The sequence below is a fragment of the Coregonus clupeaformis genome, chromosome 27 (assembly GCF_020615455.1).
Source record: "Coregonus clupeaformis isolate EN_2021a chromosome 27, ASM2061545v1, whole genome shotgun sequence".
Lineage (NCBI taxonomy): Eukaryota > Metazoa > Chordata > Actinopteri > Salmoniformes > Salmonidae > Coregonus > Coregonus clupeaformis.
Genome location: NC_059218.1, coordinates 25,496,034 through 25,516,197, shown reverse-complemented (window position 1 = coordinate 25,516,197; position 20,164 = coordinate 25,496,034). Strand labels below are relative to the sequence as shown.

General features: G+C 45.4%; 1 protein-coding gene across 2 annotated transcripts in view; it reads right to left on the bottom strand.

Annotated features, from left to right (window-relative positions):
- The window catches only part of LOC121541681 (regulator of G-protein signaling 3-like), a 221,258-nt gene that overhangs the window by 175,976 nt on the left and 25,118 nt on the right, over positions 1 to 20,164 (bottom strand). For both annotated transcript variants that reach the window (XM_045208104.1, XM_041850910.2), the window contains exons 3-7: positions 13,261 to 13,342; positions 12,737 to 12,842; positions 12,036 to 12,492; positions 1,083 to 1,122; positions 596 to 912 (exon numbers count right to left, since the gene is read on the bottom strand). In XM_045208104.1, coding sequence (XP_045064039.1) covers positions 596 to 912; positions 1,083 to 1,122; positions 12,036 to 12,492; positions 12,737 to 12,842; positions 13,261 to 13,342 — 1,002 coding nt within the window. The remainder of the gene's footprint in view (positions 1 to 595; positions 913 to 1,082; positions 1,123 to 12,035; positions 12,493 to 12,736; positions 12,843 to 13,260; positions 13,343 to 20,164) is intronic.

Genomic DNA, 20,164 nt, shown 5'->3' with positions numbered 1-20,164 from the left:
CAAAATGTGGATCCCACCGGCATCACCATCAATATTAAAAACACTTGTATGCTCTAGGGCAGTGGTTCTCAAATCTCTCCTCGGGGACCCTCTGACCTTTCACAATTTAGTTTAAGCCCTGAACTAGCTCACCTGATTCATCTAATCATGGGCTTGATGATTAGTTGACAAGTTGAATCAGGTGTGCTAGTTCTGGAATAGATCAAATACATGGAACGGCTGGGGATCCCCGAGGAGAGGTTTGAGTACTACTGCTCTAGGGGATCAGATAGGGAGTAGTTCAGTGTTTTCTGCATGAGTGCTCATCTATGGATCTTTTTCAGTATTGATTGGTGTAGTCAGGGGTCATCAAAGATCAACCTCCACTGTAAGCCAATCACTGTGCTGTGTGAATACATAATCTATGCACTCAGCATTGAAAATAAGAGGGTTAACTGACTCAGTGGGCTGTAGGGGGCATTGGTGTGTGTTGCTATTGTGTTTTCAGCGTTACCAGCCACATAGGCCAAAATGTATCCAAATAAAAGGGGAAAACCCTGGCACTAACAGAGTGGTGGAAAGATAATAGTGGAAAGATAGTGAGTCACACACACACCTGAACAAAGATGGGGAAGATGAGGATCTTGGGTGCTGCTTTGACGTAGCCGTAGTTGCCGTGCGGGTTGCCGTGTGGTACATGGGAGCGTACTATAGTACAGTTCTGGTAGTTAGCAAAGTTGGAGGAGCTCTGGGCCTGCTGGTAGCTGGGTGGGGGTTGGCCAGAGAGGTTGGCATCGGATGGTTTAGACGTCTTGGCATTAGTAGATCGTCGTAGGAAGGTGGTCCGGCCTGTTAGTCCTACACCCCCTGGTGGGGCAATGCCACCACCCTGAGTCTGGGGCACGCTGGCCTGGTGCGGGTACATCCTCCCTGCTGAGAGACATAACACACACATCCCACACAAACACACACACACCACACACACACACACACACACATAGTGGGAGTTAGCCTGGGAACATAGAAGTAGAATGAGTGTTGACAGAATTGTCCTGCCAAACCACCCTGTTCATTAAAATCGTAGTCAGTAGTAAATGGCTTACCCAGGGTACCATGCTTGTCCTGGTAGATAGGCCTCAATACCTGAATTAGAGACAATAACATCACAGTCAATAGTTCTGTTATAACAGTTGACCAATACCATTATGCAATACACTGTTACAAGATATTGTCACATGTAATGTATCCATCCCACCATAACAAAATGCCTGACATGCGGGGAAATTGAAGCAATGACAATGCAGACCAGGCATGTTTGGCATGAAAAGGGGCCACAGACAACTACTTTTAACCAGAGCCCTATGAGTAGCCTGAACCCAGGTCTATGGATGGGTGTGTAGTAGTGGCCTGTGCGTCAGACCAGTGTGACATCACATTGTGTCCCTGCTCTGACCTATGACCTCCAGAGGGGGGGTGACTAAGCTGGGGAGGAAGGATGCTCTGTAACCCCATGCATCAACGTTTGGATTTAGTCTGACATTCTTTAGCCCCTTACTTCCATCCACTTTTCCATCCACTCTCGCAACTGATTTACCTACATTCTTCCTTTCCTCTACCCTCCTTTTCCCTCTTCTGCTGTACCCATCATCCATCCATCAACCTCTTGATGTACCTACTCTGTTCCCTATCCCTTATTTCCCCCACATTACCCCCCATCCATCACCTCACTCCTTTATACCTCTCTCTATCCCCTCCTCTGCATCCTATCCCCACTCTATCCACTCCTCCACCCTCAACAGCAGTCCACCCCCTTACCCTCCTAACTCCCTAACCCCTGCCCACTCCTCTTAGACTGCCAGGAAGCATAGCAGCCCTTACACACACACACACTCTCTCAGGCAGCAGATCACAGACTAAACGACAGCCCCACAGTCTCTAGGTCACTGGGTCTGAATGGAGAGCAGGGTATACAGCCTCCTTCACTTCCCCTAAAGGCCTTTAAAAACCAGCTACTAAGTCATTGAAGCCCTCAACCACACAGTCAGCAAAACTGTCTGTGATTGGCCGTGCAAGCTCAGCGGGAGAGATAATGGAGAAATAGGGAAAGATTACAGTAGAAGTTATGGGTTTCGTGCATTCATTGCATTTATTCAACTACCTATTTAACTATGTACTACAGTGGGGAGAACAAGTATTTGATACACTGCCGATTTTGCAGGTTTTCCTACTTACAAAGCATGTAGAGGTCTGTAATTTTTATCATAGGTACACTTCAACTGTGAGAGACGGAATCTAAAACAAACATCCAGAAAATCACATTGTATGATTTTTAAGTAATTCATTTGCATTTTATTGCATGACATAAGTATTTGATACATCAGAAAAGCAGAACTTAATATTTGGTACAGAAACCTTTGTTTGCTATTACAGAGATCATACGTTTCCTGTAGGTCTTGACCAGGTTTGCACACACTGCAGCAGGGATTTTGGCCCACTCCTCCATACAGACCTTCTCCAGATCCTTCAGGTTTCGGGGCTGTCGGTGGGCAATACGGACTTTCAGCTCCCTCCAAAGATTTTCTATTGGGTTCAGGTCTGGAGACTGGCTAGGCCACTCCAGGACCTTGAGATGCTTCTTACGGAGACACTCCTTAGTTGCCCTGGCTGTGTGTTTCGGGTCGTTGTCATGCTGGAAGACCCAGCCACGACCCATCTTCAATGCTCTGAGGGAAGGAGGTTGTTGGCCAAGATCTCGCGATACATGGCCCCATCCATCCTCCCCTCAATACGGTGCAGTCGTCCTGTCCCCTTTGCAGAAAAGCATCCCCAAAGAATGATGTTTCCACCTCCATGCTTCACGGTTGGGATGGTGTTCTTGGGGTTGTACTCATCCTTCTTCTTCCTCCAAACACGGCGAGTGGAGTTTAGACCAAAAAGCTATATTTTTGTCTCATCAGACCACATGACCTTCTCCCATTCCTCCTCTGGATCATCCAGATGGTCATTGGCAAACTTCAGACGGGCCTGGACATGCGCTGGCTTGAGCAGGGGGACCTTGCGTGCGCTGAAGGATTTTAATCCATGACGGCATAGTGTGTTACTAATGGTTTTCTTTGAGACTATGGTCCCAGCTCTCTTCAGGTCATTGACCAGGTCCTGCCGTGTAGTTCTGGGCTGATCCCTCACCTTCCTCATGATCATTGATGCCCCACGAGGTGAGATCTTGCATGGAGCCCCAGACCGAGGGTGATTGACCGTCATCTTGAACTTCTTCCATTTTCTAATAATTGCGCCAACAGTTGTTGCCTTCTCACCAAGCTGCTTGCCTATTGTCCTGTAGCCCATCCCAGCCTTGTGCAGGTCTACAATTTTATCCCTAATGTCCTTACACAGTTCTCTGGTCTTGGCCATTGTGGAGAGGTTGGAGGCTGTTTGATTGAGTGTGTGGACAGGTGTCTTTTATACAGGTAACGAGTTCAAACAGGTGCAGTTAATACAGGTAATGAGTGGAGAACAGGAGGGCTTCTTAAAGAAAAACGAACAGGTCTGTGAGAGCCGGAATTCTTACTGGTTGGTAGGTGATCAAATACTTATGTCATGCAATAAAATGCAAATGAATTACTTAAAAATCATACAATGTGATTTTCTGGATTTTTGTTTTAGATTCCGTCTCTCACAGTTGAAGTGTACCTATGATAAAAATGACAGACCTCTACATGCTTTGTAAGTAGGAAAACCTGCAAAATCGGCAGTGTATCAAATACTTGTTCTCTCCACTGTATATATATATACATTGAGGGAAAAAAGTATTTGATCCCCTGCTGATTTTGTACGTTTGCCGACTGACAAAGCAATGATCAGTCTATAATTTTAATGGTAGGTCTATTTGAACAGTGAGAGACAGAATAACAACAACAAAATCCAGAAAAACGCATGTCAAAAATGTTATAAATTGATTTGCATTTTAATGAGAGAAATAAGTATTTGACCCCCTCTCAATCAGAGAGATTTCTGGCTCCCAGGTGTCTTTTATACAGGTAACGAGCTGAGATTAGGAACACACTCTTACATTTACATTTTAGTCATTTAGCAGACGCTCTTATCCAGAGCGACTTACAGTTAGTGAATATATATTTTTTTTTATACTGGCCCCCCGTGGGAATCGAACCCACAACCCTGGCGTTGCAAACGCCATGCTCTATCAACTGAGCTACATCCCTGCCGGCCATTCCCTCCCCTACCCTGGACGACGCTGGGCCAATTGTGCGCCGCCCCATGAGTGTCCCGGTCGCGGCCGGCTGCGACAGAGCCTGGATTTGAACCAGGATCTCTAGTGGCACAGTTAGCACTGCGATGCAGTGCCTTAGACCACTGCGCCACTCAGTGGTCTGAGTGGAGAGTGCTCCTAATCTCAGCTTGTTACCTGTATAAAAGACACCTGTCCACAGAAGCAATTAATCAGATTCCAAACTATCCACCATGGCCAAGACCAAAGAGCTCTCCAAGGATGTCAGGGACAAGATTGTAGACCTACACAAAACTGGAATGGGCTACAAGACCATCGCCAAGCAGCTTGGTGAGAAGGTGACAACAGTTGGTGCGATTATTCGCAAATGGAAGAAACACAAAAGAACTGTCAATCTCCCTCGGCCTGGGGCTCCATGCAAGATCTCACCTCGTGGAGTTGCAATGATCATGAGAACGGTGAGGAATCAGCCCAGAACTACACGGGAGTATCTTGTCAATGATCTCAAGGCAGCTGGGACCATAGTCACCAAGAAAACAATTGGTAACACACTACGCCGTGAAGGACTGAAATCCTGCAGCACCCGCAAGGTCCCCCTGCTCAAGAAAGCACATATACAGGCCCGTCTGAAGTTTGCCAATGAACATCTGAATGATTCAGAGGGGAACTGGGTGAAAGTGTTGTGGTCAGATGAGACCAAAATCGAGCTCTTTGGCATCAACTCAACTCGCCGTGTTTGGAGGAGGAGGAATGCTGCCTATGACCCCAAGAACACCATCCCCACCGTCAAACATGGAGGTGGAAACATTATGCTTTGGGGGTGTTTTTCTGCTAAGGGGACAGGACAACTTCACCGCATCAAAGGGACGATGGACGGGGCCATGTACCGTCAAATCTTGGGTGAGAACCTCCTTCCCTCAGCCAGGGCATTGAAAATGGGTCGTGGATGTGTATTCCAGCATGACAATGACCCAAAACACACGGCCAAGGCAACAAAGGAGTGGCTCAAGAAGAAGCACATTAAGGTCCTGGAGTGGCCTAGCCAGTCTCCAGACCTTAATCCCATAGAAAATCTGTGGAGGGAGCTGAAGGTTCGAGTTGCCCAAACGTCAGCCTCGAAACCTTAATGACTTGGAGAAGATCTGCAAAGAGGAGTGGGACAAAATCCCTCCTGAGATGTGTGCAAACCTGGTGGCCAACTACAAGAAACGTCTGACCTCTGTGATTGCCAACAAGGGTTTTGCCACCAAGTACTAAGTCATGTTTTGCAGAGGGGTCAAATACTTATTTCACTCATTAAAATGCAAATCAATTTATAACATTTTTGACATGCGTTTTTCTGGATGTTTTTGTTGTTATTCTGTCTCTCACTGTTCAAATAAACCTACCATTACAATTATAGACTGATCATGTCTTTGTCAGTGGGCAAACGTACAAAATCAGCAGGGGATCAAATACCTTTTTCCCTCACTGTATATACATCCATATATACAGTACCAGTCAAAAGTTTGGACACACCTACTCATTCAAGGGTTTTTCTTAATTTTTACTATTTTCTACATTATATAATAATAGGGAAGACATCAAAACTATTAAATAACACATATGAAATTATGTAGTAACAAAAAAGTGTTAAACAAACCAAAATACATGTTATATTTGAGATTCTTCAAATAGAAACCCTTTGCCTTGATGACAGCTTTGCACACTCTTTGCATTCTCTCAACCAGCTTCACCTGGAATGCTTTTCCAACAGTCTTGAAGGAGTTCCCAAATATGTTGAGCACTTGTTGGCTGCTTTTCCTTCACTCTGCGGTCCGACTCATCCCAAACCATATCAATTGGGTTGAGGTCGGGGTATTGTGGAGGCCAGGTCATCTGATGCAGCACTCCATCACTCTCCTTCTTGGTAAAATAGCCCTTACACAGCCTGGAGGTGTGTTGGGTCATTGTCCTGTTGAAAAAGAAATGATAGTCCCACTAAGCCCAAACCAGATGGGATGGCGTATCGCTGCAGAATGATGTGGTAGCCATGCTGGTTAAGTGTGCCTTGAATTCTAAATACATTACAGACAGTGTCACCAGCAAACCACCCCCACCTCCATGCTTTACGGTGGGAAATACACATGCGGAGATCATCTGTTCACCCACACCTCGTCTCACAAAGACACAGCGGTTGGAACCAAAAATCTCCAATTTGGACTCCAGACCAAAGGACAAATTTCCACCGGTCTAATTACATTTACATTTTAGTTATCCAGAGCAACTAGGGTTAAGTGCCTTGCTCAAGGGCACATCAACAGATTTTTTACCTAGTCAGCTCGGGGATTTGAACCAGCTACCTTTCGGTTACTGGCACAACGCTCTTAACCACTAAGCTACCTGCTCGTGTTTCTTGGCCCAAGCAAGTCTCTTCTTCTTATTGGTGTTCTTTAGTAGTGGTTTCTTTGCAGCAATTCGACCATGAAGGCCTGATTCACACAGTCTCCTCTGAACAGTTGAGATGTGTCTGTTACTTGAACTCTGTGAAGCATTTATTTGGGCTGCAGTTTCTGAGGCTGGTAACTCTTATTAACTTATCCTCTGAAGCAGAGGTAACACTGGGTATTCCATTCCTGTGGCGTTCCTCATGAGAGCCAGTTTCATCATTGCGCTTGATGGTTTTTGCGACTGCATTTGAAGAAACTTTCAAAGTTCTTGAAATTTTCCATATTGACTGACCTTCATGTCTTAAAGTAATGATGGACTGTCATTTCTCTTTGCTTATTTGAGCTGTTCTTGCCATAATATGGACTTGAAGAAACTTTCAAAGTTCTTGACATTTTCCGTATTGACTGACCTTCATGTCTTAAAGTAATGATGGACTGTCATTTCTCTTTGCTTATTTGAGCTGTTCTTGCCATAATATGGACTTGGTATTTTACCAAATATGTATACCACCCCTACCTTGACACAACACAACTGATTGGCTCCAACGCATTAAGAAGGAAAGAAATTCCACAAATTAACTTTTAAGAAGGTACACCTGTTAATTGAAATGCATTCCAGGTGACTACCTCATGAAGCTGGTTGAGAGTGCCAAGAGTGTGCAAAGCTGTCATCAAGGCAAAGGGTGGCTATTTGAAGAATCTCAAATATAAAATATATTCTGATATGTTTAACACTTTTTTTGTTACTACATGATTCCATATGTGTTATTTCATAGTTTTGATGTCTTCACTATTATTCTACAATGTAAAAAACAGTAAAAATAAAGAAAAACCCGTGAATGAGTAGGTGTTCTAAAACCTTTGACTGGTAGCGCATATACAGTATATACAGTGCATTCGGAAAGTATTCAGACCCCTTGACTTTTTCCACATTTTGTTACGTTACAGCCTTATTCTAAAATTGATTAAATTATTATTTTCCCTCATCAATCTACACAAAATACCCCAGAATGACAAAGTGAAAACGGATTAAAAAAAATAAAAAATAAATACCTTATTTACATTAGTAGTCAGACTCTTTGCTATGAGACTCGAAATTGAGCTCAGGCGCATCCTGTTTACAATGATCATACTTGAGATGTTTCGACAACTTGATTGGAGTCCAGCTGTGGTAAATTCAATTGATTGGACATGATTTGGAAAGGAACACATCTGTTTTTATAAGGTCCCACAGTTGACAGTGCATGTCAGAGCAAAAACCAGGGTACCAAAACATTTCTGCAGCATTGAAGGTCCCCAAGAATACAGTGGCCTCCATCATTCTTAATTGGAAGAAGTTTGAAACCACCAAGAATCTTCCTAGAGCTGGCAGCTCGGCCAAACTGAGCAATCAGGGGAGAAGGGCCTTGGTCAAGGAGGTGACCAAGAACCCGATGGTCACTCTGAAAGTGCTCCAGAGTTCCTCTGTGGAGATGGGAGAACCTTCCAGAAGTACAACCGTCTCTGCAGCACTCCACCAATCAGGCCTTTATGGTAGAGTGGCCAGACAGAAGCCACTCCTCAGTAAAAGGCACATGACAGCCCAGTTGGAGTTTGTCAAAAGGCACCTAAAGGACTCAGACCGTGAGAAACAAGATTCTCTGGTCTGATGAAACCAAGATTGAACTCTTTGGCCTGAATGGCAAGCATCACGTCTTGAGGAAACATGACACCATCCCTACGCTGAAGCATGGTGGTGGCAGCATCATGCTGTGGGGATGTTTTTCAGCAGGAGGGACTGGTAGACTAGTCAGAATCTAAGAAAATATGAACAGAGCAACGTACAGAGAGATCCTTGATGAAAACCCGCTCCAGAGCGCTCAGGACCTCAGACTGGGGTGAAGGTTTACCTTCCAACAGGACAACGACCCTAAGTACACAGCCAAGACAACGCAGGAGTGGCTTCGGAACAAGTCTCTGAATGTCCTTGAGTGGCTCAGCCAGAGCCAGGGCTTGAACCGGATCGAACATCTCTGGAGAGACCTGAAAATAGCTGTGCAGCGACGCTATCCATCCAACCTGACAGAGCTTGAGAGGATCTGCAGAGAAGAATGGGAGAAACTCCCCAAATACAGGTGTTCCACGCTTGTAGCATCATACCCAAGAAGACTCAAGGCTGTAATCGCTGCCAAATGTGCTTCAACAAAGTACTGAGTAAAGGGTCTGAATACTGAGTAAAGGGTCTGAATGTTTTATACATTTGCAAACATTTATAAAAACCTGTTTTTGCTTTGTCATAATGGGGTATTGTGTGTAGATTGATGAGAGAAAAAAAACAATTTGATCAATTTTAGAATAAGGCTGTAATGAAACAAGATGTGGAAAAAGTCAAGGGGTCTGAATACTTTCAGAATGCAATGTACATACAGTTGAAGTCGGAGGTTTACATACACCTTAGCCAAATACATTTAAACTCAGTTTTTCACAATTCTTGACATTTAATCATAGTAAAAATTCCATGTCTTAGGTCAGTTAGGATCACCACTTTATTTTAAGAATGTGAAATGTCAGAATAATAGTAGAGAGAATTATTTATTTCAGCTTTTATTTCTTTCATCACATTCCCAGTGGGTCAGAAGTTTACATACACTCAATTAGCATTTGGTAGCATTGCCTTTAAATTGTTTAACTTGGGTCAAACGTTTCGGGTAGCCTTCCACAAGCTTCCGACAATAAGTTGGGTGAATTTTGGCCCATTCCTCCGGACAGAGCTGGTGTTACTGAGTCAGGTTTGTAGGCCTCCTTGCTCGCACACGCTTTTTCAGTTCTGACCACCAATGTTCTATAGGATTGAGGTCAGGGCTTTGTGATGGCCACTCCAATACCTTGACTTTGTTGTCCTTAAGCCATTTTGCCAAAACTTCGGAAGTGTGCTTGGGGTCATTGTCCATTTGGAAGACCCATTTGCGACCAAGCTTTAACTTCCTGACTGATGTCTTGAGATGTTGCTTCAATATATCCACATAATTTTCCTTCCTCATGATGCCATCTATTTTTTGAAGTGCACCAGTCCCTCCTGCAGCAAAGCACCCCCACAGCATGATGCTGCCACCCCTGTGCTTCACGGTTGGGATGGTGTTCTTCAGCTTACAAGCTACCCCCTTTTTCCTCCAAACATAACGATGGTCATTATGGTCAAATAGTTCTATTTTTGTTTCATCAGACCAGAGGACATTTCTCCAAAAAGAAGACGGTATGACGGCTGCGTGGTCCCATGGTGTTTATACTTGCGTACTGTTGTTTTACAGATGAACGTGGTACCTTCAGGCATTTGGAAATTGCTCCCAAGGATGAACCAGACTTGTGGAGGTCTACCATTTTTTTCTGAGGTCTTGGCTGATTTCTTTAGATTTTCCCATGATCTCAAGCAAAGAAGCATTGAGTTTGAAGGTAGGCCTTGAAATACATCAACATGTACACCTCCAATTGACTCAAATGATGTCAATTAGCCTATCAGAAGCTTCTAATGCCATGACATCATTTTCTGGAATTTTCTAAGCTGTTTATAGGCACAGTCAACTTAGTGTATGTAAACTTCTGACCCACTGGAATTGTGATACAGTGAATTATAAGTGAAATAATCTGTCTGTAAACAATTGTTGGAAAAATTACTTGTGTCATGCGCAAAGTAGATGTCCTAACCGACTTGCCAAAACTATAGTTTGTTAACAATACATTTGTGGAGTGGTTGAAAAACAAGTTTTAATGACTCCAACCTAAGTGTATGTAAACTTCCGACTTCAACTGTATCTTTGATTTACATAATGCACATTATGTCAGTTTGAATTGCACAGATATTTCTCAGGTTAGAATGGAACGGTATATCTCTGATTTAGATGGCATGTAATGTATGTCAAGTAGGATTGGCATTGGCACAGGTTTGAATGGCACACACAGTGCCATGAAAAGTATTTGCCCCCTTTTTAATTTTCTCTACTTTACATATTTTTTATACTGAATGTTTTCAGATCTTCAACCAAAACCTAATATTAGATAAAAGGAACCTGAGTGAACAAATAACACAACAATCATATACTTATTTCATTTATTTCATAAACAAAGTTATGCAACACCCAATGCCCCTGTGTGAAAAGTAATTGCCCCCTTACACTCAATAACTTTTTCTGCCACCTTTAGATGCAATGACTCCAACGATACGCTTCCTGTAGTTGCTGATCAGTCTCTCACTTCGCTGTGGAAGAATTTTGGCCTACTCTTCCATGCAGAACTGCTGTAACTCAGCGACATTTGTGGGTTTTCAAACATGAACTGCTCGTTTCAAGTCCTGCTACAACATCTCAATTGGGATTAGGTCTGGACTTTGACTAGGCCATTCCAAAACTTCAAATGTGTTGCTTTTTAGCCGTTTTCATGTTGACTTGATTGTGTGTTTTGGATCAATGTCTTGCTGCATGACCACGCTGTGCTTCAGCTTCAGCTTACAGACGGATGGCCTGACATTCTCCTGTAGAATTCTCTGATATAGAGCAGAATTCATGGTTCCTTCTATTAAGGCAAGTCGTCCAGGTCCTGAGGCAGCAAAGCATCCCCAAACCATCACCACCACCACTATGATTGACCGTTGGTATGAGGTTCTTACTGTGGAATGCAGTGTTTGGTTTTCACCAGGCATAATGGGACCCATTCATTATACTTTTGAATCATCTGTCCATAGAACATTCTTCCAAGGGTCTTGATGATCATCCAGGTGCTTCCAAGTCCTGGCTAACTTGAGTCAACCTTTTTATGAGTGGCGAAAACCTTAACAGAAGGAACCATGAATTCTGCTCTGTATCAGAGAATTCTACAGGAGAATGTCAGGCCATCCGTCTGTGAGCTGAAGCTGAAGCACAGCTGAAGCCCAATTGTGATGTTGTGGCAGGACTTGAAACGAGCAGTTCATGCTTTAAAACCCACAAACGTTGCAGAGTTAAATCAGTTCTGCATACAAGAGTGGGTCAAAATTCCTCCACAGCGATGTGAGAGACTGATGAACAACTACAGGAAGCATTTGGTTGCAGTCCTTGCAGCAAAAGCTGCCACAACCAGTTATTGAGTGTAAGGGGGCAATTACTTTTTCACACAGGGGAATTGGGTGTTGCATAACTTTGTTAATTAAATAAACATTTGTAAACTCAGTTTCCATTTATCTAATATTAGGTTTTGGTTGAAGATCTGACAACATTCAGTATCAAAAATATGCAAAAATACAGAACATCAGAAATACTTTTTCACTGCACTGTATAGAGATTTCCAGTGTATGTCAGTGTCTAGATAGTGCCATCGAGGGGGTAGGGCAGGAGCCTGGGATGGACCACAAGCCTCTGCTCCCCCACCCGTACCTGGCTTCCTGGGTTGATGGGGGCCAGGATGATGTAGTTATCCCCGTTGGACGCCTTCACTCTAGTCCCCTTCAGCGTGGCTGTGTGGCTCAGGCTTTGGGTCTGGGTCCTGGCTTTACCATCCACCTCCTCCGCCCCCCTTCCTACGCGCCCCCTCTCCCCCAACGGCCCCCCTAGCCCAACCCATCCTAACCCTCCCCCGCCAGCCCCCTCAGAGCCGTTGACCAGCACATGGCGGCTGGTCCTGTGGTGGGTGGGGAGGGGGGGCACGGCCGGTGGGGGCGTGTCCCGGTCTAGCCGGTCCTTGAACCTGTCCCGCCGCCTGGTGGGGGGCGAGGGGGCATCATAGTTGGAGGAGGAGGGCTTATGGGAGGGCCGGTGGATGAGGCCCTCGAAACTGGGCTTGGCGGCTGGCCCGGTGCGCCATATCACCACCTTGATCTCATTGGAGCTGTTTCTGTAGAGGGAGGGAGAGAGGGAATGTGACAACTAGTCAGGAAGAGTGTAAAGGTAAACTTAGCCAAAGGACATGCGCAAAGAGACTTCGAGCCACAGTGCCTATATAGGGTTTGCTGTGCATAGACAGCACCCCCATAAACTTCAAAAATGTACATGAGGTGCTCTATAAGTGTTGAAGATAGTTATCCTTGTCAAAGTTGGTTTAGTCCACTATTTCCTCAATGTCTCCCTGCCTGTCGTACCTGATGGCGTGGGCGACCTCCACACATTTCCACTGTTCTACAGGCTGACCGTTGAGCTGCAGCACAGTGTCCAGCTGCTGCAGACCTGCCTGATCCGCCGGACCACCTGAAGACGGGAGAGAGGTCAGTAGAGTGTCAACACACACATCACACACAGAGATATCATGAAAACACACACTCAAACCTCTGGACCACTGTGGGACAGGAGAGAGGGCAGAAGCAAACAATAACACACAAACACACACACACACACACACACAGATATCACGCACACACACACGCACAAATCTCTGGACCACCTCAGGACAGGAGAGGGGGCAAAGGAAGGTCACAAACACACACACACACACACATAGTTACACACACAAGCTTCTACCTACTAATTTACATGCAAAACTGATTTGACCACCTCAGGAACAGGAGAGAGGATAAGAGAGGGTCATATACATCCGCACCGATACATCTAGACCAACACACACACACACACACACACACACACACAGGCGGGGAGTGGAGAGCCTTGCCTGGATCGACAGCCTGAACCCTCACTGGGGAGTCAGAGCAGATGGTGAAGCCATAGCCGTCCTTTCCTCGAAGGATGGTCACCTATAGAACACACAAAGAGACATCAAATCACCATAAGACATTATAAATGAATGTCTATGTATGTCCATGGAGGGAAATGCAAATAATATTTTCGAAAATACATCTACAGCAAACAGGGGCAGTGGTGACCAACATGTGACCATATGCCTACTGATTGGTGGTTCTCTGGCCAGGAGCAAAGTGTGTCAGGATGGAACGTGTGTGGATGCCAGCCACACAGATTAGCACTGTGACCCTCATTAAAGGAGGCCGGCGCTTTGGTGTTGATCTGACGCCAACTGTGGACAGCATCCGCACAGAGTAAGAGCGCAAGCACACACACACACACATATGATGCCCAAAAACTTTTGGTCAGAACTCCAGGAATAATGCCAGTGTGTTTGGTCCAAAATCAACAGCGCTCCGCTCCAATACATTGTTTCCATCTAATCTGCTTACAATAGGGCATCTGAAATCTCAACACACACACACACACACACCCTTTATAGCTCTTCAGCTGAACATAAAAAAGGCTGAGGTCGATGTTGCTTCAAGACTCTTATCTAAGGTCAGTTTTACATCTCCCCCTTATAGCTCAGATCAGGATGGTAAGAGAGTAAACTTATCCTAGATCTGTGCTTACGAGCAACCTCTTCCCAGAGAGCATGTCTAAAAGACTGGCATCAAGATGCATAAGCGTATTAACTTGTTTACCTTTGATAACTACTGTACAACCCTAAGTAGCCAACGGAGGCTGGAATAATGGTCTTAGGGAGAGTTCCTAGAATTCCTTGACGGATTTCCCTACAGGATTGACCGTCTGTAATCTAGTGACAAACTCGAACATTGAACCTTAATTTGAACTGTTAAAACCTCTTGATGCCTCAATCCATATGCATGTCCAATGAGAATGCATAATGTTCCCTCACATACTGTTAATGTCATGATAGCTAATAATAGTGTTGTGGAAGGCTGGGCACCTGAAATGGATGAAGACACTTAAATAAGCGATACAGATTACACTGTGATAGATGGACACACTGTGAGATACAGAGTCACAGTCCATAATCACTGGTGACATCCTATGTCACCCCAATATCTTGTCACCACCCCCACCGCCATGGTGACAGCCTGCTGACTGACTGGCTGTGGCAGGACACACACACAAACATGCTTGTTTTTTACGCTTGTTTTTGACAAGACACAAACAAGTTGATGAACACATTATGGCAATTATGGACAGACTTTCCACTTATAAAAATACATGATAATCTTGATAGTATTTTAAAATGTTTGATAGATGATAATCTTGATAGTTTTTTATAATGTTTGATACATGATAATCTTGATAGTCTTTTAGAATGTTTGATAGATGATAATCTTTCTAGACAATCTGGTTCGTGGAGGAGTTGTCACCCTGTCATGTCAGAGTAGTTGTGTATCTGGTGTCAGGGACAAACAAGGATCAGAGCGACATATTGTGGGAGGAGACAACTGTTTAATAACCCTACAGCCTGGCTAAAGACCAGAGACAACATCACTACTGTCAGATCAGAGAGAGAGAGAGAGCGAGAGAGAGAGTGAGAGAGCGAGAGAGACAGACAAGACAAGACAGATGCGACAATGAGACAGAAAGAGAGAAATGAGATGGACAGATAAAGAGAAAAAGAGACAGAGGCAGATGGGGAAAAAGAGAGAAACGACAGAAGCAAATAGAGAAAGAGTCTACAGGAGAAATTAAGAGAGGCGAGAAAAATAAATGAAAAAGAGTAAGGGAAAGAAAGAGATGGGAGGGCTCTGTAGGGGGTAGGTTGGCAGTCAGTAGGAGAGGGAGGGTGGAGTAGAAGGGTGGTGGGTAGAGGGGAAGGGGGGGGGTAGTTTAATGAGAGGTGCCCCCTGGCCTTTTTGAGCGTGGGACCGGACCACTGGGAGACCAGACTCACACCGACTGGCACCCAGGGCCTGACAGTGGGCACAAGGTGGTTTCACACACATTCTTAATAAACTAACCCTCATTCCTGGTCTCGCTCTCCCATGCACTAACACCCACGTCCAACCTTGCACCACAATACTGATGTGAGCAGTTTGGATAGCTCTTCAGACCAAGGCCAGAGAACGAGCAACAATTGCCTGACAGGCAGCATTCACAGTAGGCTCAGAGTGAGCCTTTATACAAGGATGCTATTCTCTCATCTCCAGTTTGCCTCAAGAGCTTCTACAGCCTCAATATATCTCCTTCCTGTCAAATGAGAAGGTTACAAGCCTAGTATGAGTATGAAACTACCATTGCTCGCTATTTAGAGCTATTCAAATGAGTTGTTCGGGGGTGTATTTATGTAACTGATTGCGTAGGAGTGTGTGTGTGCGTGGGGACTCAGAGTGGTGTTCTGTTGTGTCCTGTGAGATGTGCAGGGTGTGTGTGTGTGTGTGTGTGCGTGCGTGAGACCAAACTTTCTCTCTCTGTTGCTTTGCCTCAGCAACCTCATATGAGACACTATCTGACTATGAGAACACAGCCATGAGCCAACACACTGTCTGTCTGTCTGTTTGTCTGCTGTGTGCTTCTGCTCTGTTTGATGCCACTCCAGTCTGTCAACCTGATGTGACTCAGTGATTTCACTACTTTTTTTTATAAATTTTTATTTCACCTTTATTTAACCAGGAAAGCAAGTTGAGAACAAGTTCTCATTTACAACTGCGACCTGGCCAAGGTAAAGCAAAGCAGTGCGATAAAAACAACAACAACACAGAGTTACACATGGGATAAAACAAAACATACAGTCAATAACACAATAGAAAATCTATGTACAGTGTGTGCAAATGTAGTAAGTTATAGAGGTAAGGCAATAAATAGGCCATAGTGCAAAATAATTACAATTTAGTATTAACACTGGAATGATAGATGTGCAGAAGAAGATGTGCAAATAGAGATACTGGGGTGCAAATTAGCAAAATAAATAACAATATGGGGATGAGGTAGTTGGGTGGGCTAATTACAGATGGGCTGTGTACAGGTGCAGTGATCGGTAAGCTGCTCTGACAACTGACACTTAAAGTTAGTGAGGGAGATAAGAGTCTCCAGCTTCAGAGATTTTTGCAGTTCATTCCAGTCATTAGCAGCAGAGAACTGGAAGGAATGGCGGCCAAAGGAGGTGTTGGCTTTGGGGATGACCAGTGAGATATACCTGCTGGAGCGCATACTACGGGTGGGTGTTGCTATGGTGACCAATGAGCTAAGATAAGACGGGGATTTGCCTAGAAGTGATTTATAGATGACCTGGAGCCAGTGGGTTTGGCAACGAATATGTAGTGAGGGCCAGCCAACGAGAGCATACAGGTCACAATGGTGGGTAGTATATGGGGCTTTGGTGACAAAACGGATGGCACTGTGATATACTACACCAATTTGCTGAGTAGAGTGTTGGAGGCTATTTTGTAAATGACATCGCCGAAGTCAAGGATCGGTAGGATAGTCAGTTTTATGAGGGCATGTTTAGCAGCATGAGTGAAGGAGGCTTTGTTGCGAAATAGGAAGCCAATTCTAGATTTGACTTTGGATTGGAGATGCTTAATGTGAGTCTGGAAGGAGAGTTTACGGTCTAACCAGACACCTAGGTATTTGTAGTTGTCCACATATTCTAAGTCAGACCCGCCGAGAGTAGTTATTCTAGTCGGGCAGGCGGGTGCAAGCAGTGTTCGATTGAAGAGCATACATTTAGTTTTACTAGCGTTTAGGAGCAGTTGGAGGCTATGGAAGGAGTGTTGTATGGCATTGAAGCTCGTTTGGAGGTTTGTTAGCACAGTGTCCAATGAAGGGCCAGATGTATACAAAATGGTGTCGTCTGCGTAGAGGTGGATCTGAGAGTCACCAGCAGCAAGAGCGACTTGCACAGTTACACACTCTCACACACACAAACACACACATGCACAAACTTACACACACACACACACACACACACACACACACACACACACACACACTACAGAACTAAAGCAAAAAAACAATACACCCCCATGTCTGTTTGTGTGCTGAACACTACAACACTAAAACTCCAGTAGGACAGCCCCGGTCCGTTGTGCAGGGCCATATCTGGGTCACTGTGTTTTGGTGACAATGTGTCCTTGCGGCCAGAAAAACCAAACTCCCTGCCAGCCCAGTATTATGTCCATGTCAACACGCTGTACTGATGCGACGCCATGCAGACTCCAATCAAGACACAGAGTGTCCTAGGCCAAAGTTGATTTGGATTGTTAACCCCAACTGATTGCAAACTGTTAGATAAGATGGGCTTGTGCTATGTCTATAAGCCATAAGCTTGAGACTGTATGGAAGTAGTTTTTAAGTGAGGATAAGAGACTCCAGACTTTGGAGTGTTATTTTAAGCCTGCAGCACAGAGGAGTTGCTCTCTCTTTATTTTTGATCTCTTCATCAGATCTGTCTCTTCTCTCGTTATGGATGAATAATACAGGTGATAGAGACCTGGTTCTTCAGTCTCAGGAAACAGGGAAAACACTCTCTCTTTTCATCCTCTCGTTTCTTACACTGGTTTCCTCATCATCGCTTCCCTTACACGTTAGATACTGTAGGACTGAACGCTGTCTGTTTCCTACGTCATTGCTCTTCTATCATTCCTTTCCCTTGTTATTTTCCATGCTTTCTAATGTATTCTCTTTCTATTTCTCTTTGTCTGTGTTGCAATATTTCCAAAAGAGCTGGCTACACACAGAACCCTATTTGAACACACATCCCTCTCCCCTCCCCCTCTCCTTCCATCTTCCCTCTCCCCCCGTTCTCCACACATCCATTTGCACACTCTCCTACCGCACACCCTGTCCTCTCCCTCTCTTCTCACTCACACACTTACCTGACACTCTCCCCCATTTGTCACACCCCCATGTACAACACACCTCTATCTCTCCCTCTCCCTCCCTCTCTCTCCAGGTGATTGTCTAGGGGAACAAACCTGAGGCAGTCTAGCGGTCATGCAGACCCTACACAGCCCGTGGATGGTATGCATGTCTCCAGGCTCCTCCTGAGGACAGACACACTGTGGATGTTTCTCTGTCTACCTTCCTGGATGGTTCTCTGAGGATGTTCCTCTAGAGTTCCTCTGTTCTTCTCTGGGTTCTCACAATGATGTATGTGCTCTTCAATGTGTGGTCCCAATCTGATCCCAGACCAGTAGGTTCCACTCTGTATGGTGGTTCTCTAGTTAAGATCCTCTATATTCCAGTCAGTATGGTTTGTGTTGATTGCTGTCCTCTATGCAGCAACCACTAGGTATGGTCCTATCTGGATGGTCAACAGAAAGTCAACTAGATGCACTAGAAACAAGTCTCTGTATGTGGTCGGTGCAGTCAACAATTAGATCCTCAATGAGTGGTCTTCAATGCTTCAATGTTCCCTTCAAGCCCTGTGTATGGGTCCTCATAGTGCTGTGTATGGGTCCTCACAACACTGGTTCCTCAGAGTGCTGTGTATGGGTCCTCACAACACTTTGTCCTTAGAGTGCTGTGTATAGGTCCTCACAACACTTTGTCCTCAGAGTGCTGTGTATGGGTCCTCACAACACTGGTTCCTCAGAGTGCTGTGTATGGGTCCTCACAACACTTTGTCCTCAGAGTGCTGTGTATGGGTCCTCACAACACTGGTTCCTCAGAGTGCTGTGTATGGGTCCTCACAACACTTTGTCCTCAGAGTGCTGTGTATGGGTCCTCACAACACTTTGTCCTTAGAATGCTGTGTATGGGTCCTCACAACACTGGTTTCTCAGAGTGCTGTGTATGGGTCCTCACAACACTGGTTCCTCAGAGTGCTGTGTATGGGTCCTCACAACACTGGTTCCTCAGAGTGCTGTGTATGGGTCCTCACAACACTGTGAGTCTTCCTAGCGCTGTCCGGTCTTCTCTGATCTGCAGAGAGGAGACTAGCTTTGTGCTCGCGGTGTGTGTCCGTGTGTGTGGGCTGGCGTCGCAGAGGCGAGACTGGTGCTGGGTCGGCCTGCTCCAGCCACACTGCTCTTGGCATGGCTGCTCATGGGAACTCCACTCGGGAGAAGAATGGGAGGAAGTGCCCCCTCACCCCCCCCTCCTCCCCCCTCACGCCCCTCTCTTTCGCCTCCCCCACACCCGAGCCCTGTCCGGGCCAGCCTGTTTGTGCGCCTACCCTCGACAAGCCCAGAACAGCTTCCTGAGCCAGCAGTATAGGGCTGGGAGAGAGAGGTGAGAGAAACAGCTCACACACACAAACGTATGATCATACTGTAGAGGTGAAAGCAGAGAAGAGCACTGGAGAGTGAGCACTCTTACATCCATAACATGTATGTTATGCATACGGAGGTGGGAGAGAGTCTGTGGACGCTCAATAACACAGGCATTTACTATAAATACAGTAGACACACTCCCAAATCTTTATGAATTCCACCTATGCCATATTCACCCACAAACACTAACAATAAACATCCAGGCAACTTCTTGTTGTGCAACTTTTACACTGAAAGATGAAAGACACGCTTAAAAGATGAACGCTTATAAGCCTTGTGAAGCAGTCCTATCGCCTTTGACCACAGAACACCGTCCGTAATTTCCAGATTATTCTACATGTTGAATCACCACCGTTTGTGTCACGTTCGGACTGCTCTGGCTCCGGAGTGGAGCCGCTGACCGGATCTGGACTGGACCCCGGTGGAGCGGACTGCTCTGGCTCCGGAGTGGAGCAGCTGACCGGAGCTGGATCAGGCACCGGTGGAGCGGACTGCTCTGGCTCCGGAGTGGAGCCGCTGACCGGAGCTGAACTGGGCACCGGTGGAGCGGACTGCTCTGGCTCCGGAGTAGAGCAGCTG